General features: G+C 44.7%; 1 protein-coding gene and 1 long non-coding RNA gene across 3 annotated transcripts in view; one reads left to right on the top strand and one right to left on the bottom strand.

Annotated features, from left to right (window-relative positions):
- Positions 1-10,770: 10,770 nt before the first annotated feature.
- The window catches only part of LOC136154150 (uncharacterized), a 36,087-nt gene continuing 21,461 nt past the window's right edge, over positions 10,771-25,396 (bottom strand). Inside the window, exons 3-4 of one of the 2 annotated variants that reach the window (XR_010660487.1) lie at positions 12,443-12,575; positions 10,771-10,826 (exon numbers count right to left, since the gene is read on the bottom strand). This is a non-coding gene — a long non-coding RNA (uncharacterized lncRNA). Of the gene's footprint in view, positions 10,827-12,442; positions 12,576-17,310; positions 17,558-25,396 lie in introns of those variants that run through there. The other variant, XR_010660488.1, reaches the window with a different exon arrangement.
- LOC136153835 (melanoma-associated antigen 8-like) lies at positions 14,511-16,599 on the top strand. The gene is made up of 3 exons (XM_065915938.1): positions 14,511-14,690; positions 15,409-15,501; positions 15,760-16,599. The coding sequence occupies exons 1-3, from the start codon at positions 14,511-14,513 to the stop codon at positions 16,597-16,599; spliced, it is 1,113 nt and encodes a 370-aa protein (XP_065772010.1).

Here is a 25,396-nt window from a genome sequence, read left to right as displayed (position 1 = left end):
CTTATTTGGACTATATTAAAAGTAATTAGATGTTCAAAAATTTGAGCTTCTTGGGGAATATTTTAGGGAAGGGCTCCTTCTCACACTTCTGTAACCATTCTGTAGCACGTTCCACTCCCAGCCCCAAGCTTAACTTGCCTTCCTATTGTGCCTGATGAGTCATTTCCTCCTAAATGCCACCACAGTTCCCCCAGCACTTGGGGGACACTGGCTCAGCTTGTCATTCCATGTTTGAAAATCTGCCATATAGGAGGCACTTAAATATCTGGAGGATATCAAGGCAAATCTGGCCTTCTCAGAAATTCTTCCATGAAATGAAGAAGCTAGTTATAACAAATGACTAGGCAAGAGAGAGGAGCTCCCTCTTGCCACTATCTTATTGTTTCACATCATTGATCTGATTTTCCTGGACAGTGGGACGTTTTAAAGTTACCCATGGGTTAAAATTGTTTGTCTGTGTTGGCTGTGTTTAAGTATCAGGCACCTCTTCTACAGATGTTTGCATAAATGAACTCGTCTCATTGCTGCTGTTTGTGTTTATGGTCGTGTTGACATGTATTGGGGGCCAAATAAAGTTGATACGACCAGATCATGTGATCTGTAAGATATTTTCTGAGCTTCCACTGAGTGCCAAGGCCCATGGTGGCTGCCAGGACCACAGAGCATGACTTGTGAACTCTGACTTGAGCAGCTCATGGTCTCATAGGGGGTCTGGCCACATACTTTTCACGGGGTTCTCGAGGAAAGAATACTGGAGTGATTGACATATCCTCCTCCAGTGGACCATGTTTTGTCAGAACTCTTCACTGTGACCCATTCGTCTTGGGTGGCCCTGCACGGTATGGTTCACAGCTTCATTGAGTTACACAAACCCCTTCGCCTTGACAAGGCTGCGATCCATGAAGGGTACCCTGATGCTGGGAAAGATTGAAGGTAAAAGGAGAAGGAGGCTGCAGAGGAAGAGATGGTTAGATAGCATTACCCAACCAATGGGCATGAATTTGAGCAAACTCTGTGAGATAGTGGAAGACAGAGGAACCTGCAGTCTATGGGGTCGCAAAGCGTTGGATACAACGTAGCAACTGAATAACAATAAATTGTCACATAACAAAATTCCTTCTTTATATTCTAGAAGTGCCAAGGCATAAAGACAACAAAAATGGATAATTACAAATATGTCAGGAAGCTTCCATAAGCCTCTTGTCCTTCTCCATCAGAGGGCAGACAGACTGCAAACCACAATCACAGAAAACTAACCAATCTGATCACATGGACCACAGTCTTGTCTAATTCAATGAAACTATGAGCCATGCTGTGTAGGGCCACCAAAGACGGACAGGTCATGGTGGAGAGTTCTGACAAAATGTGGTCCCTTGGAGAAGGGAATGGCTAACTACTTCAGTATTCTTGCCTCGAGAACCCCATGAACAGTATGAAAAGGCAAAAACATAGGACACTAAAAGTTGAACTCTCCAGGTCGGTAGGTGCCCAATATGCTACTAGAGACCAGTGGAGAATTAACTCCAGAAAGAACGAAGAGAGGGAGCCAAAGCAAAAACAACGCCCAGCTGTGGATGTGACTGGTGATGGAAGGAAAGTCTGATGCTGTAAAGAGCAATATTGCATAGGAACCTGGATTGTTATGTCCACGAATCAAGGCAAATTGGAAGTGGTCACACAGGAGATGGCAAGAGTGAACATCAACATTTTAGGAATCAGTGAACTAAAATGGACTGGAATGAATGGATGAATGTAACTCAGATGACCATTATATCAACTACTGTGGGCAGGAATTCCTTAGAAGAAATGGAGTAGTCAACAAAAGAGTCCAAAATGCAGTACTTGGATGCAATCTCAAAAACGAAAGAATGATCTCTGTTCGTTTCCAAGGCAAACCATTCAAGATCACGGTAATCCAAGTATTTGCTCTGACCAGTAATGCTGAAGAAGCTGAAGTTGAACAGTTCTATGAAGACCTACAAGACCTTCTAGAACTAACACCCAAAAAAGATGTCCTTTTCATTATAGGGGACTGGAATGCAAAAGTAAGAAGTCAAGAAACACCTGGAGTAACAGGCAAATTTGGCCTTGGAGTACGGAATGAAGAAGGGCAAAGGCTAATAGAGTTCTGCCAAGAGAACGCACTGGTCATAGCAAACACCCTCTTCCAACAACACAAGAGAAGACTCTACACATGGACATCACCAGAAGGTCGACACCAAAATCAGATTGATTATATTCTTTGCAGCCAAAGATGGAGAAGGTCTATGCAGTCAGCAAAACAAGCCCAGGAGCTGACTGTGGCTCAGATCATGAACTCTTTATTGCCAAATTCAGACTGAAATTGAAGAAAGTGGAGAAAACCACTAGACCGTTCAGGTATGACCTAAGTCAAATCCCTTGTGACTACACAGTGGAACTGACAAACAGATTTAAGGGACTAGATCTGATAGACAGCGTGCCTGAAGAACTAAGGACAGAGGTTTGTGACACTGTACAGGAGACAGGAATCAAGACCATCCCCAAGAATAAGAAATGCAAAAAACAAAATCCCTGTCTGAGGAGGCCTTACAAATAGCTGCGAATAAAGAGAAGTGAAAAGTAAAGGAGAAAAGGAAAGATATTCCCATTTGAATGCAGAGTTCCAAAGAATACCAAGGAGAGATAAGAAAGCCTTCCTCAGTGATCAGTACAAAGCAATAGAGGAAAACAATAGAATGGGAAAGACTAAAGACCTCTTGAAGAAAGTTAGAGATACCAAGGGAACTTTTCAGGCAGAGATGGGCACAATTAAGGACAGAAATGGTAGGGACCTAACAGAAACATAAGGTATTAAGTAGAGGTGGCAAGAATACACAGAAGAACTATACAAAAAAGATCTTCACGACCTGGATAATCATGATGGTGTGACCACTAACCTAGAGCCAGACATCCTGGAATGCAAAATCAAGAGGGTCTTAGGAAGCATCACTATGAACAAAAGCTAATGAAAGTGATGGAATTCCAGTTGAACTATTTCAAATCTGAAAAGATGATGCTGTGAAAATGTTGCACTCAATATGTCAACAAATGTGGAAAATTCAGCAGTGACCACAGGACTGGAAAAGGTCAGTTTTCATTCCAAACCCAAAGAAATGTAATGCCAAGGAATGCTCAAACTACTGCACAATTGCACTCATCTCACATGCTAGTAAAGTAATGTTCAAAATTGTCCAAGCCAGGCTTCGACAGTACATGAACCATGAACCTCCAGATGTTCAAGCTGGATTTAGAAATGACAGAAAACCAGAGATCAAATTGCCAACATCTGGTGGATCACTGAAAAAGCAAGAGTGTTCCAGAAAAAAACATCTACTTCTGGTTTATTGACTATGCCAAAGCCTTTGACTGTGTGGGCCACAACAAACTGTGGAAAATTCTTAGAGAGATGGGAATAACAGACCACCTGACCTGCAGGTCAAGAAGCAACCGTTAGAACTGGAGATGGAACAGCAGACTTTCCAAATCGGGAAAGGAGTACGTCAAGGCTGTATATTGCCACCCAGTTTATTTAACTTATATGCAGAGTACATGATGAGAAATGCTGGACTGGATGAAGCACAAGCTGGAATCAAGTTTGCTGGGAGAAATTTCAATTACCTCAGATATGCAGATGATACTACACTTATGGCACAAAGTGAAGAAGAACTAAAGAGCTTCTTGATGAAAGTGAAAGAGGAGAGTGAAAAAGCTGGCTTAAAACTCAGCATTTAGAAAACTAAGATCATGGCATCTGGTCCCATCACTTCATGGCAAACATATGGGTAAACAGTGGAAACAGTGACAGACTTTGTTTTTGTGGGCTCCAAAATCACTGAAGATGTTGATTGCAGCCATGGAATTAAAAGATGCTTGCTCCTGGGAAGAAAAGCTATGACCAACCTAGACAGCTTATTATGAAGCAGAGACATTACTTTTCCAACAAAGGTCCATCTAGTCAAAGCTATGATTTTTCCAGCAGTCACGTATGGATGTGAGAGTTGGACTATAAAGAAAGCTGAGCATTGAAGAATTTATTGTTTTGAACTGTGGTGTTGAAGAAGACTCTTGAGAGGTCCTTGGACTGCAAGAAGATCCAACCAGTGCATCCTAAAGGAAATCAGTCCTGAATATTCATTGGAAGGACTGATGCTGAATCTAAAACTCCAATAATTTGGCCACCTGATGCGAAGAACTGACTCATTTGAAAAGATCCTAATGCTGGGAAAGATTGAAATTGGGAGGAGAAGGGGACAACAGAGGATGAGATAGTTGAATGGCATCACTGACTAAATGGACATGAGCTAGAGTAAACTCCAGAGATGGTGATGGACAGGGAGGCCTGGTGTGCTGCAGTCCATGGGGTCGCAAAGAGTCGGACACAACTGAGCCACTGAACTGAACTGAACAAACACTTTTGTTTTTGAGTGAGAATATTTAGCCTGACTTAGGTTTAAAGGAGTTGGCTAAGTACATGGTTATGAGCAGGGACTCTGATTCCAACCAGCCTGGATTTCAATCTTGAGTCTGCCACTTGCTGGCTGTGTGATCTTGTGTAAGCGTTCAACCTCTCTGTGTCTCAGTTCCCTCATCTGTAAACCATGGATAGCAATAGTACCTAACTCATGGCTCAGTTATGAGGACAAAACCAGGTGATATTTATAAAGCACATTCAACAGCACCTGGTACATATTAAATGCCAAGTGAGGGCTTATTAAATCAGCAAATTCGGACCTCACCAGACACTGCTGTGTAGCCTCAGGATTCTGTCATTTGGCTCGGTAAATGGAACTGGGAAAGTCTGTGAAACAGGGCTAAAACTTGTGCTCCACTGAGCTGTGATGAACTTGAAACACTTAGCCTCCTGAAAAGCATGCTGTATGGTTATCCTTCTCCTTGACAGAGGCCTGGAAGCCCTCGGATCCTCCCATGCTCTAGAGTGTGCTATTGCACCTCTCGAACGTTCATACTGTTTCTGCAACCACCCAGTGGTCAATTCTGGTGAAGTCCCTCAACATCTTGAATGTAGTCCATGACCACAGCAGCTTACTGTGGGATGCAAAAAATACATCATAATAACAATGGTAACTGCTTACCAGTACACTACAGGTTATACAGTGGATCACGGAGATGATCTCATTTGCTAAAACAAGCAATGGGGCGCAATAGGCTTGAGATTCTGGCCTTTGACTGAGCCTGAGCCAAATAAATGCTTTGGGAGCTCTATTCCTGGAGTTTTTTTTGGTTTGTTTTTGTTTTTGTTTTTGACAGAACACGTGGATGGCCTCCCTTCCCATGACTTAAGCCTCCAATAGCTAAACTGCAGTGTATAACTTGCATTTCACTCTCTCAGTCACCTCTGCTGCCATTTCAGATCACAGAGGTCACAGTAATGATTTGAAACCAGATGTTTGCTATTCCTTAGCCTCTTCTCATTTAGATAAATAAGTATTAATAGATCAACATCCTGACATGTGCTGCACATCCACACTCATTTATGCCTTTTCCACCACACTCTCATGGGCATGTGCTTTTCTTGCCGTTCAAACACATCCTGCTGTTACAGCAGAGGTAACTGGGAGCCTTGGCCCAAGTGGAAAATTCATATCAACAGGAATACTTATTATTTGTGATCAGCTTCTAATTAGTTCCATCATTTCCGTGCTCTTCTGAGCCCAGCTCTGGATATTCCCATATGTCTGCTTCCCTGGTACTTGAAAATGCAGGTTGCTTTCCAGCACTGGTAGTCAGTAGCCCAGGGTAGACAAAATAGCCCAGCAAAGAGAGCTCCCTACAGGGAAGGAGTGCCAGTGAGAAGAGCCAGACAGGCAGCTTCCCATGATGCTCTCAGAAAAACAGCTATTGTAGGGACCAATTCTGCCCCTACAGGTACAGACCCCAAACAAGTTGCTTTAAAATTATTTGTGAAAACATTAAAACTGCCATTACTCAAAATTGCCCAGCATCTCAAGAAACTTTGCAGACCTCACCTTGGGGCTTAATTCTTGAATCATGTCAAGAGCTGCCACACTTCCAGGCACGTTGGAGGTAGCCAATCAACCGTGACCCAATTTCCTGAGAGATGTCAGGCTGGTGGAGGAAATGAAGGAATCAAGGGCATGCTGGTGGGTTTGTCCACACTTGTGTTTTCACTTATAATGAAAACTGCTCCTTCCATCTTCCCTGCCACCATCGCTTTTATGTATATGATGTTGAACTTGGAAAGGCCCTGAGGGATTGGATCAGGCAGGAAAGGCTAGACTATTTTGGCCCTCTATGACTGACTCTCTATGACTTTTCTGATCTAATCTTCAGAGAGTCTGCTGCTCACTCCTGATATATGTATATCAATACCAATGTAGCAGTTTATACCAATATATTGGTATCTACCAGTGTACCAATTTATACTGATATAAACCCAAATGTACAATAATTGATGAATAGATAGAATGTGTATATATGCAGGGCTTCCCTGATAGCTCAGTTGGTCAATGACATGTTATTCAACCATTAAAAAGGAATGAACTAAAAACTTAAGGGGAAAAAAGAAGGAAGTACTGATACTTGTTCCAACCTGAACCAACCTTTAACTATTTGAATGGGGATAGGTTCCAGAGAATGGCTTTTCTTTCTAGAGATGGATGTGATGGATAATTTCTAGCTAGTGATTTTCTAGAGGGGGATTCAGATGTTGGGTAGGGTTTGGGAGTAGATGTATATGTACACTCACACACACACATACACATGAAAGTTTCTCTCTGGTTGGACTTACTGATTAAACACTTAGAGGAGGGATATAACATTTTAAAAGGACAACTTCTGGAAGGTATGAAGAAAGTGCAACCCACTGCTTTAGTGATTTGCTTGTCTCTGATAACAGCTGCAACTCACCTACAGCCTCCAATCCATGACAGGGCAGCAGAATTCTCAGCGATCTTGCTGTTAAGGCTGAAGGAATGTAGCAAAAGAGCAGGTATTCCAAAGGCCCATGTGAGGCAACCACTAATTGGTTGTCAGCTGCACTGTCAAGAGTAACATCAGCACCCCAAACGTGTGGGTCCCTGGCACCCATCAATTTTGTTAATTTCCCTGAACAAGCACCAGCAGACAGTAGGGGAGGCCAGCATTGGATCAACACTCTAGGGTGATAACACTTGTGTGGAGTTGGGGGGTGGAGTTGAAGTTCTAAGCTCACTGACCTGCTTCAGGTATTCAAATCTGTTCAATGCTGCAAGACACAAGTTCATTCTCGAGGAGGAATTGGAGGAAAGGAAAACTCCATAATCCATGTCACACCCCAAGGTTCGAACACGCAGTTGTAATTGGTTCAGAGGCTGTTCTTTAAGCTGAGTTAGGAGCAGAGGAGGCTCTGGTTTGCACAGTCAGGCAGGGACCTGTTCATGTGTACAAGGTGACTTTCACACATATTCTGGTCAATATGCCACGGGCATTGCATAGACCCCATCTGTGGGCACAAACAACATTGCCAACTGAGAGCAAAGCCAGTGGCCTCTGCAGAAACCAAAGCTACAAGTGAAGCCTCGAGAGATATAACTAGGCAACTACTCTCTGAGCTCTTTCTCTGAGCCAGGCCCTTGGTTAGACACCCTGGGTGGTAGGATGAGAGGAAGGAAAATCAAGGCGACAATGTTATCAGGAGCCAGGAACACAGGCTTAGGGAACCTACATTCCCCAGAGCCACTGACATGTGAATGATGTCACTGGCCCCTTACCCGGCCAGAACTGGATCAGCTTTGTGTCTCCTGTCTTTTTCCCACTCAAGCCAGTACCTGAGCCTTCACACTCATCCAGCCACCAAGGTCCACCAGTTCTAAGTCAGAGATGTCTCGACCCCGCTTTCTCCTATGGCCATGGGCTGAATTCAGGCCCTCATTCTTTCTGATCTTCTAACTGCTCTCTACTTCCAGGACCTCAAATCTGTCCTCCACACTGCTGACGAGGAACTATCTAGAAGCACTGACAGGACCACTGAGAAAGGCTCTGGGCTTTCTGTAGGTAAGGGGAGGAAGTCTCCAGTTCAAAACAGCCCACATCAACATCATTGGACAGCCACTCTGGTGCTCTACCCCGCTGCCTAAGGGGCAAAACAAGGCACGGAGCTGGCTGCCACTCCCGGGGGAAGTGGGCAGTCAAGAAGTGGGCCACACCGAAATGTGGATCTTGAGCTTCCTCTGCCCTCTATGCAAATGCCCAGTGTTGACTCTTAAAAATAGTCTTTGCACTTCATGTAGCACCTTTCTTCAGAGGATTTCACAAAAGAAGTTCAAAGCAATCTGCTCACAGACTTGGGTGACAGGTGTCCCTTCCCTGGCAGTGTCTGAGTGTAGGAGGAGAAGACGGGGAGCAGGGCCTTGCCACTTCCTTGGGAGACTTTCTTCTGCTTTTGAATTCCTTCCCGGCCCTCTGAAATCTAAAGTAAAATCCCATTTAATATAAAGAATATAAACAAATAGCACTGTGTGTCTGAGTGAGAGACAGAGAAGGCGGGGAGCAAGTAAAGGCAGGAAACAGAAGAACTGAATGGTTAACAGTGTTACCTCCTATGGGAAGGAGGATGGGGGCAGGCTGTGTGGACTGATTGCTCCTTTCATTTCTGGGCTGTATGATTTTGCTTTTTTTGCAAGAAAGTATATTTATTGCTTGGGTAATATAAAAAAATCTCTTTGTAACATAAAGTATCATGAATATTGGTGAAAAAAGTAATGAAGCATTTTGGTGGGAAAGTCAAGCTGTACCATGCACATCTCGACTCTGTGGGAGAAGGCGACGGTGGGATGATCTGAGAGAATAGCACTGAAACATGTATATTATCAAGTGTCAAACAGATCTCCAGTCCAGGTTTGATGCATGAGACAAGTGCTCAGGGCTGGTGCACTGGGATGACCCAGAGGGATGGAATGGGGAGGTAGGTGGGAGGGGGGTTCAAGATGGGGAACACATGTACACCCATGGCGGATTCATGTCAATGTATGAAAAACCACTACAATATTGTAAAGTAATTAGCCTCCAATTAAAATAAATAAATGAAAAAAATTTTTAATAAAATATTAAACAAGTAATGAACATTTATATTGAATATAAATATAAATGAATACTTTCCTTGCTTCTTAAAAACAAGCTTTAGATGTTGTTTTTCTTGGACTTAAAGACATGGGAAGGAAAATATTTATAGTATTAGGTTATCAATAGAAGGTACTCATATCTTGCTTGTAGTGGCAGTTATACAGCTTAATGTATTTCTCAAAACTTAGCACTGTACACTGAAAATAGAAAATTTTACTCCATGTAACTTATGCCCCCAAAATAAGTAAAATAATAGGTTATCATTAGAGGGTGGTTGGCTGTCCACAAGTAACTACCACCACTAATTGCAGATTTTCTGCTTGTAAGACTGTTTATCAGCTTAAATACAGTATTTCATGTCATCTCCTCAATATGCCTGACACCAGCATTAATTTCCATTTACAGATAAAAAAAACAGATGCTTGGAGATGTAATGTGCACAATGGCACAGCTGGTAAGCAGCTGGTCTGGAATGGGAATCCAACTCTCACACCATGCACCTGCACCACCCTACACATGTCCGTCCAGAGGGTCCATTGGAGATGCCATACTCCTTCCTGCTGGACACCCTTGGCCTCTGAGGGAGAATCTGGGGTGAACCCACTTCAAGTCTCTGCTGAACCATGTGTTTGGGTCCACCTTCATGTCTGAGTGATGCCAAGGCCACCAAAGGCAGCAGCCTTGCACTCCCTGCCCACTTTCCCACCTGCTTCCCCCAGAGCAGCCTCAGTGGATAATGCCACAGTGTCCACCTGGTGAAGTTCAGACTAATCATCTGCTCACAGATGGGCCCGCCCCATTAAAAGAGCTAAATGAGAAGTGGTTGATCTAACTAGCACAGACCAGCCTCTATTACTCCATGTCCACCAAAGAATTCATTCCTGGTGCATCCTTTAATCTCCAGGGCCATGCTCAGCCCCAGTGCCAGGAACTTCTTTGTGGGACTGAACCTCACTTGAGGCAACTCAGGACACAGGAGTGACATATCAAATCACTGTTTGCTTGCTGGTGTATAGGCTCAAACAACCCTGGAGTTCTACTTACAAGAGGGAGGAAAGCACATCCATGCCAGGAACAAGCAAGGGCAGTGTGGAAAGCCTACCAGGTGGGGGGGATTGGGGGTAGGAGGTCCCTGGCCACCAGAAATACAACCACTGGCATTAAGTCACATCCTTCTCAGACACAAAACCAAACAGTAGAGTGGGAGGGGGCAGTGAAGTGAGCCCCAGCACCTGTCAGGAGCTGGAAAGGGGAGCAGGTACTAGGGGTGGGGAGAGGGGATGGTGGAGGCAGAAAAATGATGAAATTAATAAGCCCCCTTTTCACTGGTTCATTTTTTCCACAGAACTTCACGGAGCCTCTGCTCTGTGGAAGGACCTGTGTTAACAGTGGGGACACTAGGAGAAGCAGGACACCCCCACACCTAGAGCTATCATCTAGGAGCCACAGTCACAGGAGGAAGGTGGAGAGACATACCATAGTCCCACAGAACAGGCAATATGGGGCACAGCGGTGGGGATCCAGGAGGAGCAATCGAGTGTTGGTGCATGAGCCAAGGCAGTTTGAGGCTTTGGGAAGCTGGGCTCCTTCTGTGGGAGATGATGGTAATGAACCTGAGTGGTGTCAACAGCCAGACTGTAGACGGTGTCTTATGAGTGAGAGGAAAGTCTGGAATCAGGCATGCATTTTAGAAGTTCATCTTCTTTCCAGTAAATCTCCTGGGTCTCAAAAACAAAGTGCACTTTGGTCAGAACAGGTAGACACCTGGGGTTTCTGCCTGAGTCTAAATACACTTGAAAGTTTCCAGATGGGAAATGAGTGAATTTGGTTTGGCACACAGTCTACTCAGTCTCAGGGAATACAGTTGAAGACATTTCAATTACCACCCTCAGTCTTCTGGTAAGATTTTAATGGGGTTCTTCTTTGAAACTGGCAATTGGACACTTCAACTGATGGGTCAGCTTTCCTAGGTGGTCAGACCCCAAAGCCATAGTGAAGGAGGAAACAGAACAGGCTCTGTCTTGAAACTAGGACTCCATCTTGGGCGGGACTATGGACTTTGAGCTATAGACCCAGTATCTAAGGAGACGACATAACAACTGGAAAAGCAAGACCCCGGAAGGAAGAGCCCCAGGGCTCTCCATCCCCTAAAAGAATACCTTAATTATCTGTGTAACTGAATAGAATCATACATTCTATTATGCTTACTGGGGTATGATCACAGGCTTATTGATAATTGTCCACTGTTAACTACCTGGGCTTAAGGCATATGATCACGGGTTAACTTTGTTTGGATCTTTCTTTTTCCTTTGTTCAGACTAGTTTCAGGGAACCTTATACACTTAGGGTATATAAGGTTTTCACAAAAACTGGTCGGGGTCCTTGGCTAAGAGGAGACTCTGTCTTGGGCCCACCAGTGTAATAAGCTGCACTTCACTATCTGCATTGTCCTACTGAGGGAGCTTGTTTCCCGGAACTCGTGGCTACAACAATAAAAACTGCACTGAACTTGAATTCACACACCTCAGAATCCTCCCGGAGAAGGCGATGGCACCCCACTCCAGTACTCTTGCCTGGAAAATCCCATGGACGGAGGAGCCTGGTAGGCTGCACTCCATGGGGTCGTGGAGAGTCAGATACGACTGAGTGGCTTCACTTTCACTTTTCACTTCCATGCATTGGAGAAGGAAATGGCAAGTCACTCCAGTGTTCTTGCCTGGAAAATCCCAGGGATGGGGGAGCCTGGTGGGCTGCTGTCTATGGGATCGCACAGAGTCGGACATGACTGAATTGACTTAGCAGCAGCAGCAGCAGCAGCAGCAGAATCCTCCTTGGAGGTGAAGAGTGGTGCATTGTGCTTATCCTTGCTGGATTTTGTAAAGAAAGCTCCCACTGTCCTTTTTCTCCCACTGTCACTTGTCTGATACCTGCCTCTCATGAAGGTCATGGCTGTTGGGGAGACTACAGGCACCTGTGCAGGTGCTCAGGCAAGTTCTATCTTGTGGAGGCAGCCGAGTCTCCCAGGCTACACTCCCTGGCATTAGGAGGTAGGGCCACATATTCACACTGCTGAGACTGTGGCCGAGAATTGCTGCAGACTGTAAGGCAGAAACAGAACTGGAGGGAGTTGGGGGGAGGGGGATCCCCTCCCTGATATTCCCAAGAGCCTTGGAAACTAAATCAGATCTTGCATTGGAAAGTGCCAATAGAAAAAAAGAAAGAAAGAAGGTGCAAGTAGAGAGTAGTGACTAGAAACAGTTGAAGATTCAGGGCATCTTTGGCTTCCTCAGAAACTCCTCAACACATGAAGGGAATTGTCTTCATCACAAGCTATACCTACCGGCTGCTGTCTGTTGAGCACCAGCACCGAGTACACTCCAGGTCAGGGGAGAGGCTCCAGGTCCTTGTTCACATCTCTTCTCCATGTGCTTTCTGGAAGCTGCCTGCAGGGAACAGGGGATCCTTATGTAAACCTACAACAAGTTGGAAATAAATACAAGATTAATTCACCGATTTTAATACAAACAAAAAAACGGTTCATCTAAATAACAATAGCATGCCCTTTAGGGAAAAAGCATCCCTTGTGTCTTGATGCCTGGGGTGGGATGGACAGGTATTTTGGATGCAGGTGGTGCCACATCCATGGGCCTGAGATCCCAAGAAGCAGGAAACACTCCTGCCTGACTGACTGATTGAAGATCTGTCCAGGTGCTGTCCATTCAGGGCCAAGGGTGAGGACCTGGGCTCTTCCCAGTGGCACAGTCAGAAGGTAGGTGTTTTTAGGAGAACTACTCTCTTCCTAGAGCCCTCCAGGACAGTTGTGATGTAGACAGGGTGGAAAAGGAAGGTGCATTTTGGATTCTGGTCACTGCAGATGGTATCTTGGGGGTGGTATAGCCAGAGGGACTGAGGAGGGTGGAGAGCCCTGGGAGCAAGGGGCAGGGATGCAGCCTAGGAGTCTGGAGCTGAGCTTCAAGCCAGAATCACATGAGGACCACACAGTCCTCTCCCTCTACCCTCCTTCTGGGGTCCATCCTTCTCTCCCTTTCCCTTCATCACACGGCAGGGCTGGGTCAGGAGTAGAGGAGACACATGGATGGGAAACTGGTGCCTGAACCTCTGCAGAGAGGAGCGCAAAGAACCAGGTGGGAACCATGGCTCATAGGTCAGTAGGACTGTTATGATATCTCCTGGGGGAACCATCTTCCTCTGGGAGGAGCACGTCCTGTCACCACCATTAACAGAGTGACCAGTAGCCACATGAGGCTGGGCAGTGTGACTCCAATGTACTTAGTGTGTTCCAGGGCCTGGCCTTCTGCCTTAACATAATGTGAAGTCAAATGTAAATAGCTAGAAGTGGCTAACGGCTAGATAGCCCCGCTAAGGAACTGCAGAACCTACACGGGGTCCCAGAAGCACAGCTTCCCCTGTGGGCCACTGGGAGTGGTGGTAGGTGGGGTCACTGTTCCCTCTGGTTCCAGGGCCATGTATTTTACTTAGTGAGGGAACTAATGATGACAGATGTGGAGTTTGCCCAGTCCCTGGAGGGTGAAACCCCAGCACCATGGGCTCTCATATCCCAGTGTGCACTTCACATGTGCTTCGTACAATCCATTCTGCTGCTCCAGGAGACCAGCAGCTCTGGAAGCTGTGGTCTCAGGGCAATGAGGGCTTTGGTGTGAGGGTCCACCCTTGGGTCAATTCAGGGACATCCTGTACCTTGCAGAGCTCAAGATGAGGACCCTGAGGAGGACACAAGGACCCTGAGGAGGACACAAGGACCCTGAGGAGGACACGAGGACCCCATGGATCCCACTCCTAATGTCATCCCTAGGCATCCCTGGTGACGGCATGAGCACTTGGTAGCGTGTCCCTAACTTTGGCATCCCTGTCTCTGACAGGTTGGGGACCTGATATAAGGGGCGGGCCTTAGAAGGAGAAAGGGAGTATCTTAGGTTCTGAAGAAGTCTGGGTGAGGACCCTGAGGAAGGACTGAGGGGAACCTGGACCGCATGACAGAATGGGATCAGGGAGCACATAGGGTGGAATGAGCACATGTCGCATTTCCTGACATCCGGGTCTCAGAGAGACTGGGGATCCGCTATAGGTGGCGGGGCCTCAGGTGGGCAGAGAGGGGAATTCCAGGTCTTGTGGGGTAAGAAGTTGAGGTCCCTGAGGGAGGACTAAGTGACCCTTGACCTCATAGAAATCTGTCTCTATTGTCGGTCCTTCGCGCCCATGAGGTAGGATGAGAATCCCAGGCAGTTCATGACATCCGGGTCTCAGAGAGACTGGGAACCTCGTATAAGGGGCGGGGCCTCAGGTGGGGAGAGGAGAGACTCTGAAGCTCTACTCGGACACAAGGTAAGGTCCTGAGGGAGGATTGAGGGGACCCCCAGGGATGGCTGATGGAACCCCACAGATCCCCGCCCCTGTCATCAGCCCTGGGAGACCCTGGGGTGAGAAGAGCACACTACACCTGTCCTGACTTTCTGACATCCGGGTCTCAAGAGAGACTGGGGACCTGTTGTGAGGAGCCGGGCTTCAACCTCGGGGAGGACAGAGCCCCGGTCCTACCGGGAGTCAAGGTGAGGACCCTGATGGAGGAGTAAGGGGAGCCGGGCCCCAGAGAAGAGGGGACCCTGGTATTCCCCAGGCAGGATGACCTCGTGCTGCATTTCCTGACATCGGGTCTCAGAGAGACTCGGGACCGGGTGAGAGCGGCGGGGCCTCAAAATGGAGGACAGGCCAATTCCAGGTCCTGCCTGGAATCTAGGCTCCAGGCGGGAAAGGACTGAGGCAGTTAGACCCCAACACAGAGAGGGATCCTTGTCTTTGATGGGGTCTTAAAGGTCCCAGAGTGGGTTAAACAGGATGAGCAGTTTGTCAACCTCTGGCTTAGGGGTCTCAGGAGAGGAGGTGTTCAGGCGGAGGGTGGAGGCATCAGATCCACAGAGGGTGGACTCCATGGACAGGGCCGAACCCACTCTTGTGGTCAGTGCTGGGAGTCTAGGCTGGACATGAGGTGAGAACCGAGCATCTCCCCAGCCTATTTAGGACCTGCGGGAGGCCCTGGGCAGGTGCGACCACATGTGGGGCCCTTAGAACTTTCTCTTCAGACTCGGGTCTTGTTCTGAGTTACTCTGCAGGCCCCCAAAGGGCAGGGTCCAGGCCGTGGCAGGGGAAAGGTGGGCACTACAAGGGAGTGACAAAGGGACCACTCCCCCACAGCTGGGGGGGGGGGAAACCTGAGTCCAGGTCTGTGCAGAATCTATCCAGGAGGGGCCCCCTCTATTTTTCTCACAGGGACTCCAGGAACCAGGAGGCGAGGTCAGAGGTCTGAGGCCTGTGTCCCGAGGTCAGAGAACAGAGGAGGTCCAGGCAGTACCAGGAGTCAAGGTGAGGAGGGTGCCCTGAATGAGCACCAGGGCTTCTCCATCCCAAAACAGAGGGAACCCCACAAAGCCCTAATCCCCCCACTGTGTCAGCCACAGAACCTTTGGTTGTGCTGGCTACACGCAGGGGAGCCACTGCCCTCCTCCTTAGCATAGCCAAGGGTCAGACCGCCTAGGAGGAGGGCTCCTGAAAGGATGAGAGCACCTCTCAAGAGGAGACCTGTTAGTGGCCTGTGTCGACCACCCAGGATGTATTTCTTAGCTGAGGCCCATGGTCCACAATGTCCCCTGCCTCACTCCTGTCTGTGGTTTGATCCCAGGCATCGTGCTCGTGGTCGAGATGAGTGACCTGGGCGAGGCCCAGGGCCCAGAGGAGGCACAGGTCTTGGGGGCTGAGGGGGGAGAGGCTGCACCCCCCTCGGCCTTCTCCCCGCCAGTCTCCTCGTCTGCCGCGGAGGCCTTGCCCCAGGAAGCTGTAAATAAAATGGTGGCTAACATGGTGAAGTTCCTGCTCCGCAAGTATCGAGCCAAGGAGCCAACCTCCGATGCCGAATTGCTCAATATGGTCCTCAGGGATAACCAGCAGCACTACCCAGTGGTCTTCCGCCAAGCAGTTGAGTGCCTTCTGCTGGTCTTTGGCGTGGGTTTGAGGGAGGTAGACCCCAGGAAGCACGTCTACATCATGGTTCCCTGCCTGGGCCTCACCTGTAATGCAATGGAGAGAGGTGGGCAGGGCCTGCCCAAGGCTGGCCTCCTGGTGGTGGTCCTCAGCCTGATCCTCCAGAATAGGGATCCTGGCCCTGAGGAGGAGATCTGGGGAGCACTCACCAAGATGGGGGTGTATGTTGGGAGGGAGCACTCCATCTTTGGGGAGCCCAGGGAGCTGCTGACCCAAGTGTGGGTGCGGGAGGGGTACCTGGAGTACCGGCAGGTGCCTGACAGCGCCCCTGCTCGATACGAGTTCCTGTGGGGTCCCTGGGCCTTTGCAGAGACCAGCAAGGAGAAATTCACGGAGTATCTGCTCAGGGTCAACCAAAGGGCTTTTAGGTCCTTCCCATTGCCTTCTGCAGAGGATGTGAGGGAGGAGGTAGGGCGACCCTGAGCCAGAGCAGCAGTCAGGCTGATCTGTCCCTCTGTGATTGAAGACAGAGTAGTCAGCCTTCTCAGGAGTGATGGCCTAGGCCACTTGGGGAACCTGGTGTGTAGCATTTTTAGGTTCCTGCTCTCTGCGATGACATGCAGATTGATCTCTGTTTTCTTTAGGAATTTTTCAAATGTGTATTTCAGCTAAAGGCTTAATAAACTTCAGTATCTAACTTTGTGAATGACATTGATCACACGTGTATTTGTGCTTACCCAGTTTAAGGAATAGAGTCTTGCTGGTTTTTAAAAGAGTCTGGGAACTCTCCCATTTATTTTGTGACCCTGAACATGGTAACATGAGAATGGAATTATAACTAATTTGGAGATGTGAACTTACTTAGCAGTAATGTACTTGGTGAAAGAAATAGAAAATAAAATGTGATTATAGCGAAGTCTTGCTTCTTATATTTTGTCTGTCATTTTATACTGTTAAGCTATCCCACTTTTTTTGGATTTTCCCTGGTTATTATTTAAGAAGGTAGGGGAAAAAAAAAAGAAAGTAGGAGAAAATTAATCTGACTAAATAAGGCCCTGCTCCCTGGCTCATTTATTCCACAGAACTTCACAGGCCCTGATTTCTGTGACAGGCCATGTTAGCAGTGGGAAAAGCAGGGCACCCCCACACCTGGAGTGATGAGCTGCAGTCACATGAGGAAGGTAGAGAGACGTCCCCTGGTCCCACAGAACAAGGCAACACGTGGCGGGACGGTGGGGTTCCAGGAGGAGCCCTCATGTGTCGGTTCCTGAGTCAGGGCGGTTTGGGGCTTTGGAAAGCTGGGTTCCTTCTGTGGCAGGTGATCGTGATGAGGCTGGGTGGTGGCAGCAACCAGATCGCTCAACAATGTCTTACGGGTGAGAAGAAAATTTGAAATAGCACATATACATTAGAAGTTCCTCTTCATTTAGAGATGAATCTCCTGGGTCCAAAAGACAAAGTGCACTTTGATCAGGATCAAGTAGACGCATGGTTTTTCTGCCTGAGTGTAAATACACTGGAAAGGTTCCAAATGAGACATGAGTGAATTCGGGTTGGCACACAGTCTTCTCAGTCTAAGGTTTAAAGCTGAAGACATTTAGTTACAATGTTGCAGAAACCAGTACTCGGGAAACCAAGCATGACACTTGGAGAGTTGGAGAAGACAGGTTTATTACACCAGTGGACCCAGAGGTGTTAACACTCTAAGCACTGAGCCTCGAACAAAGGGATTGCAGTTTTTATAGATAGACTGTAGTGGGCAACACTACCTGTTAACAGGCTTGTTTAAACTAAGGGTTTTCTCACGTGTGGGAACAGTGGTCAAGATGGGGAGGGGGATTCCTGACCTGGACAGGTATGATAAAGCAGGTTTGCAGGGGCTGGGTGATTGCAAAGAGCAGGACAAGGGTGAGTGAGATAAACTCCAGTTCCTAGCATTGCAAGTCTTCACTTTCTGACGCTATGCGACCTATGTGATCTAGACTTTGCAAGGGGCAAGCTGAGTTACAGAGGCAGAAGGAGAAGGAGAAGGAGGTGCTGTAAAAATTTAACTTTTCCTCTTCATTCCCCCCTTTTGATGCTTCTATCCCTCATTGTAGAAAGCATCATCCCATGTTTTTGGTAGGACATTCAGAGCTCCCCATCTTTTATGGGGTTGTATTGAACCATTACCATTTGTAACTTTGTGGATTCAATCCGAGAGGTTATGAACTGGGTAACAGCATTGAGAATACAAGGGCCAAACAAGAGCACTGCAAAGAGCATGAAGTGAGGACCTGTTAAAGGGAGAAGCCATGATGGTCAACTCCAGATATTGCTTCAATTACCCCAGGAATTAGCTAGTTTTTCTCTCCTTTTATGATTTGTTCCCTTAGTTGTTGGGCCATGTTCCTGACTATTTCTGACTGGTTTATATAAAAGTAGCATTCTTCATTCAAGAAGAGGCAGAGTCCTACCTTTTCAGCTGTCAGTAGGTCTAGACCTCTCCTATTTTGCAAAACCACCCCAGCAAGGGAGTCTAGTCGGTCAGGTAAAGCCACTAAAGATTTGGCCACTCTCTCAATGTCATCTGTGAAGTCTTTGGATAGTGTATGGTAAAAGGTGGTTGATGAAGCAATTCCTCCTATCCCCAGCCATGATTCCCAGACCAGCTAGTGGAGGTATAAACTGGATGGCTCTTTTTGACCTTGTATGTGCTGCCAGACATATGGTGAGAGTCTGGTTGTTAGGGACAATGTTCATCTGGGTAGTGAGGAAAGCTAAGGTGCAGATACCCATCTAATTGACAGGTAGACATAAGTAAGCATCTGTCTCACAAACAAAGAAAAGGCCTTGATGGGGGCATTACCATCTGTTAAAGCAAGAGACACCAAAAGGCTGCAAAGCAGCCTGCACATAACAGGTAACTGAAGACTAGCAAAAGGGTTTCTCCCCATCTTTGGGTTGTCACGGCTCTAGCAACTGAGCCTATCGTGAAGGGGGGGTCAGTTATACTGTGTAGCAGTTTAGTTAGTAGGGATAATCGATCGTAAGAGACTTCTAATAAGAATGAGGCTTCCCCATTACAGTGAAATAACAGACAGTTAACTGCAGCTTCAGACCCAAGCACCAGTCCTGGGGTGTGACTGAAACTAGTCCTGTTGTGAAGAGCACAGAAATAATAGCAATCAGGGATAGAGTTCAGGCTTGACAATGAAAATCCATTGTTATTTTGATAGCCGGATCCTCAAGCTTCTGTTGTGTGTTGACCAGCCAGCTGCCGGAGTGTGGCTGGAGCAAGGCTGAAGAATCCTCAAGCTTCTGCCGTGCATGGACTAGTCAACTTCCGGAGTGACTAGAACAGGGCTCACGATCCTTCGTGGGTGAGGGTACTTGTTTTTGGAAACAGACATTGAGGATGTTTTTGGGGTCCTGAACTGCTTTCCAGGTGTCCTCATTATAGGAAGCCACTGACTTCTTGACTCTGGTGTGGTGGATCCAAGGGATGATACCTATAACCTTAACAGTAGTAGGGGTTGCCAGGATGACCGTGTGAGGGCCTGTCCAAACTGGCTAAATTGGTTCCTTTTTCCAATCTTTAACCCATACCTCATCTCCTGGCTAATAGGGATGAACCCAATTGCCCAGTGGCATGGGTGTCCTTTCTTAGGCTTCTTGGGCGATATGGTGGAAGAATTTCCCAGGGCCTACAGCTCCAGGTCAGTTAGCTGGTGGTCTCCCTTGAGCTTTTTTTTTTTTTTTTTTTTTTATCACTGGGGGTGATCTCCCATATAAGATCTCAAAGGGAGAATAGCCTGGGTCCTCGGGGTGCATTTACAGAGGGTGATGTGAGTCCAGACTAAGGCAGCTTGTTCTAGCTTTGTCTGGGCGTTGACTGGGGGATATTCTTGTCGTACTTCTATTTGGAGAAGCAAACTTAACAAGAAAGTTAAGGATATGTGGCCCAAAGATTAATAGAAGTAGAAAAGCTGCCAATGCACAACTAGGAGAACCAGGTCCAGACATTGGTTCGTGACATTAGTGTTTCTCTAGGTGTGAGAAGATGCAAGAATTTGGATTTTTAAAAATCTTTACCTGAAAACATCTGACTACCTGAAGGCCTGTTTCTCTGGGTTTTTCCCAGAGCTCAGAGTGCCTTATTTTTTGTCTCCACCCTTAACTCTTTTCAAGGGGGTGTTGAAGTTCAGCATCTTATAGTGGTCATGATTTAATCTTTGTAGAAGCAGCTGGCAAAGGCCAAACTCCAGTTGATAGTCATTTGTATTTGATGGGTTAAAGCCTTACCTAGGTACAGTGTTAATGCCTTCACAATGACCTCTCCAAAAAAGAAAAAAGAAAAGAACAAAATCATGTTTCATTAAATATTAAGTTCTAGTTTTGTTAATTAAGTTCTGTGCTACTAAGACTCACTTCTGAGATTGTTCCTTCTTATGTTATATTGATAAAATATTTAATTAAATTATTTAAAAAAGACACTCTTAAGATTGTGATAGTCATATTTGACTTCATAGTCATAGGTGACCATGTTTGGGGGGCATTTCATGGTCATTGTGTCCCGCGGTGCTGGGAAGGCTCATTCCCAGGTCTAACAAAGATTCCATTGACAGGCCACTCAATGTGTTGTCCCTAGATCAGGACTTGTAAGTAGCAAAAGTCTCTGGACCATACCTGTCTTACTAGCCTGCTGATACAGGAAAATGTTCCCTCTTGTTGTTTCTTCCCATAATTAAATTTACATTATTAAAATTATTGATCTCATATGGAACTGCATATCAGCATTTTATCACAGGCTCTGTGACACATTTGGTAACATAAGAAATAATCTTCTCATATGAGGCCACCATCACCCTAATTCCAAAACCAGACAAAGATGCCACAAAAAAAGAAAACTACAGGCCAATATCACTGATGAACATAGATGCAAAAATCCTTAACAAAATTCTAGCAAACAGAATCCAACAACATATTAAAAAAATCATACACCATGACCAAGTGGGCTTTATCCCAGGAATGCAAGGATTCTTTAATATCCGCAAATCAATCAACGTAATACACCACATTAACAAATTGAAAGATAAAAACCATATGATTATCTCAATAGATGCAGAGAAAGCCTTTGACAAAATTCAACACTCATTTATGATTAAAACTCTCCAGAAAGCAGGAATAGAAGGAACATACCTCAACATAATAAAAGCTATATATGACAAACCCACAGCAAGCATCACCCTCAATGGTGAAAAATTGAAAGCATTTCCTCTGAAATCAGGAACAAGACAAGGATGCCCACTCTCACCACTACTATTCAACATAGTGTTGGAAGTTTTGGCCACAGCAATCAGAGCAGAAAAAGACATAAAAGGAATCCAGATAGGAAAAGAAGAAGTGAAACTCTCGCTGTTTGCAGATGACATGATCCTCTACATAGAAAACCCTAAAGACTCTTCCAGAAAATTACTAGAGCTAATCAATGAATATAGTAAAGTTGCAGGATATAAAATTAACACACAGAAATCCCTTGCATTCCTATACACTAACAATGAAAAAACAGAAAGAGAAATTTAGGAAACAATACCATTCACCATTGCAACAAAAAGAATAAAATACTTAGGAGTATATCTACCTAAAGAAACAAAAGACCTATACATAGAAAACTATAAAACACTGATGAAAGAAATCAAAGAGGACACAAACAGATGGAGAAACATACCGTGTTCATGGATTGGAAGAATCAATATTGTCAAAATGGCTATTCTACCCAAAACAATCTATAGATTCAATGCAATCCCTATCAAGCTACCAACGGTATTTTTCACAGAACTAGAACAAATAATTTCACAATTTGTATGGAAATACAAAAAACCTCGAATAGCCAAAGTAATCTTGAGAAAGAAGAATGGAACTGGAGGAATCAACCTGCCTGACTTCAGACTCTACTACAAAGCCACAGTCATCAAGACAGTATGGCACTGGCACAAAGACAGAAATATAGATCAATGGAATAGAATAGAAAGCCCAGAGATAAATCCACGAACCTATGGACACCTCATCTTTGACAAAGGAGGCAAGGATATACAATGGAAAAAAGACAATCTCTTTAACAAGTGGTGCTGGGAAAACTGGTCATCCACTTGTAAAAGAATGAAACTAGAACACTTTCTAACACCATACACAAAAATAAACTCAAAATGGATTAAAGATCTAAATGTAAGACCAGAAACTATAAAACTCCTAGAGGAGAACATAGGCAAAACACTCTCCGACATAAATCACAGCAAGATCTTCTATGACCCACCTCCCAGAATATTGGAAATAAAAGCAAAAATAAACAAATGGGACCTAATGAAAATTAAAAGCTTTTGCACAACAAAGGAAACTATAAGTAAGGTGAAAAGACAGCCCTCAGATTGGGAGAAAATAATAACAAATGAGGAAACAGACAAAGGATTAATCTCAAAAATATACAAGCAACTCCTGAAGCTCAATTCCAGAAAAATAAATGACCCAATCAAAAAATGGGCCAAAGAACTAAACAGACATTTCTCCAAAGAAGACATACAGATGGCTAACAAACACATGAAAAGATGCTCAACATCACTCATCATCAGAGAAATGCAAACCAAAACCACAATGAGGTACCATTACACGCCAGTCAGGATGGCTGCTATCCAAAAGTCTAGAAGCAATAAATGCTGGAGAGGGTGTGGAGAAAAGGGAACCCTCTTACACTGTTGGTGGGAATGCAAACTAGTACAGCCACTATGGAAAACAGTGTGGAGATTTCTTAAAAAACTGGAAATAGAACTGCCATATGACCCAGCAATACCACTTCTAGGCATACACACTGAGGAATCCAGATCTGAAAGAGACACGTGCACCCCAATGTTCATCGCAGCACTGTTTATAATAGCCAGGACATGGAAGCAACCCAGATGCCCATCAGCAGATGAATGGATAAGGAAGCTGTGGTACATATACACCATGGAATATTACTCAGCCGTTAAAAAGAATTCATTTGAATCAGTTCTAATGAGATGGATGAAACTGGAGCCCATTATACAGAGTGAAGTAAGCCAGAAAGATAAAGAACATTACAGTATACTAACACATATATACGGAATTTAGATAGATGGTGGTGATAACCCTATATGCAAAACAGAAAAAGAGACACAGAAGTACAGAACAGACTTTTGAACTCTGGGGGAGAACGTGAGGGTGGGATGTTTTGAAAGAACAGCATGTATATTATCTATGGTGAAACGGACCACCAGCCCAGGTGGGATGCATGAGTCAGGTGCTCGGGCCTGGTGCACTGGGAGGACCCTGAGGAGTCGGGTGGGGAGGAAGGTGGGAGGGGGGATCGGGATGGGGAATACGTGTAACTATATGGCTGATTCATGTCAATGTATGACAAAACCCACTGAAATGTTGTAAAGTGATTGGCCTCCAACTAATAAAATAATATTAAAAAAAAAAAAAAAAAAAGAATCTTCTGAAACAAGCTACATAGAAAATAATATAGCTAGCAATTATTAGTAAGGTCACAAGCAAGAATTTAAGTCAAGAACTTTCATTGGTTATAGCCCGGTATACCCCATGACACCTGTCTCAGTTAAATGATTATAGTCAAGTGTTAATATCCTGGTTGTACATCATAGAGCATCTGACCTTTATCCAAAGACTGGTTGCTGAGGTAAGATTTAGAAACAATCTTAAGAGTGCCTTTTTTAATAATTTAATTAAAACTTTAAGCAATATAACATAACAAGGAACTCTCAGAAGTGTGTCTTAATAGCACAGACCTTAATTAACAAAACTAGAACTTAATATTTAATGAAACATGATTTGTTTCTTTTCTTTCTTCTTTTTTTTTGGAGAAACCATTGTGAGGGCATTAACACTGTATGCAGGTAAGGCTTTAACCCATCAAATAAAAATGAGGTCTATCAGGGAGCTGGGAAAAGCTAAGGGGCCATCTTGGATTTCCCATAGCCCTGGATCTTTGATGTTTAGCTGTTGTTTATTTATTTTTAATTTCCTGATGTAAGAGCAGACTGTCACCATGTTTTAAGGATATCAAGACTGTAAAAGTCTAACCTTGAAGGGTTATTTTTGTTGAAGCAGAATGAGCTTTTTCTACATGTACCATAATCTTAAATAATGTTTATTTATGTTACCAAAGTAACAAAAACATTTTAAAAACCAATGAAAATCACTTAAAGGCAAAGAAATTTATAGTCTGTTATTGAGAGCTGCATTTTAAGAAAACCTTGTTCTCTAAACAGAGAGACCAAATTCGTCTGGTACCACCTTCCTGTTAATAACAAAATGTGTTTATCTGTTTAATCTGATAAAGTCTTCTCCATAAATCTTGAGGAACTAGCTGTATTCTTCTAAAGGCATGAGAGTAAAATCATAGAAGCCATGTTTAAAATCTGATTTTATTGCAATTGACAAAGAAACCTGGTCATAACACTTTAATATGAGAACTAGAATTATAATTGACAATATTTTATCAGGGCATATCAGATCTATATGAATTTCACACAATTTTAGGATATCTATATTAGTAATATCAGCCATACAGTATAACCTGTAAAGAATTTTTCACCCCTTTAACAGCACTTCCCATGTAATTTAACATGTCCAGGGAACCCAGGTAGCTTAATAACTCTTTGGGGTGTCTCAGGGGCCCTCTGAAGCATCCCAAAGTTAGCTAGAAGTCAAGTTATTTAGGAAGTTTTGCCGATAAATATCAAAAGGTTTATCATAATCAGGCAGGACCATGTAAGTTACTGTGAAATAATAATTATTTACTTAGCCAAATTTAACAAAAGATTTCAAAGGTTAATATAGAAGAGATCAATTAAGAGGTAAAGGAACTTAAATCTATTATTAAAAGCAGTTCAACATCTGAAGAAAGTATGTCTTCTTAACAGAGAGAAAGGCCAAATTTAAGTCTTTGCACCAGCTTAATTTAAACTCATTTAGGTAAACCTTAATTATATTTATTTTAAACTTAGTCCCAACCATGCACAAAACATTTTTACAGGGTCCACCTTCCACAAACCTTTTAATCACTTTCTGTAATAGCCACCTGCAAGTCAGACCTACTTTCTTTTCCCTTTATAAAAGGTAATTTTATTTTTTATATCTTCTTTATTTAAAACACACATCCTACTTTCTTATTAGATTCGCAAACAAACATTGATACTAGATATTTAATATTGAATATTTCCCAGTTCACATGAATCTCAAATTTTTTTTTAGTTTTTTTTTT

This window comes from Muntiacus reevesi, chromosome X (genome assembly GCF_963930625.1).
Source record: "Muntiacus reevesi chromosome X, mMunRee1.1, whole genome shotgun sequence".
In the NCBI taxonomy this organism is placed as follows: domain Eukaryota; kingdom Metazoa; phylum Chordata; class Mammalia; order Artiodactyla; family Cervidae; genus Muntiacus; species Muntiacus reevesi.
Note: the sequence above shows the minus strand (reverse complement) of the source record. Positions and strands in the feature narration are given on the sequence as shown.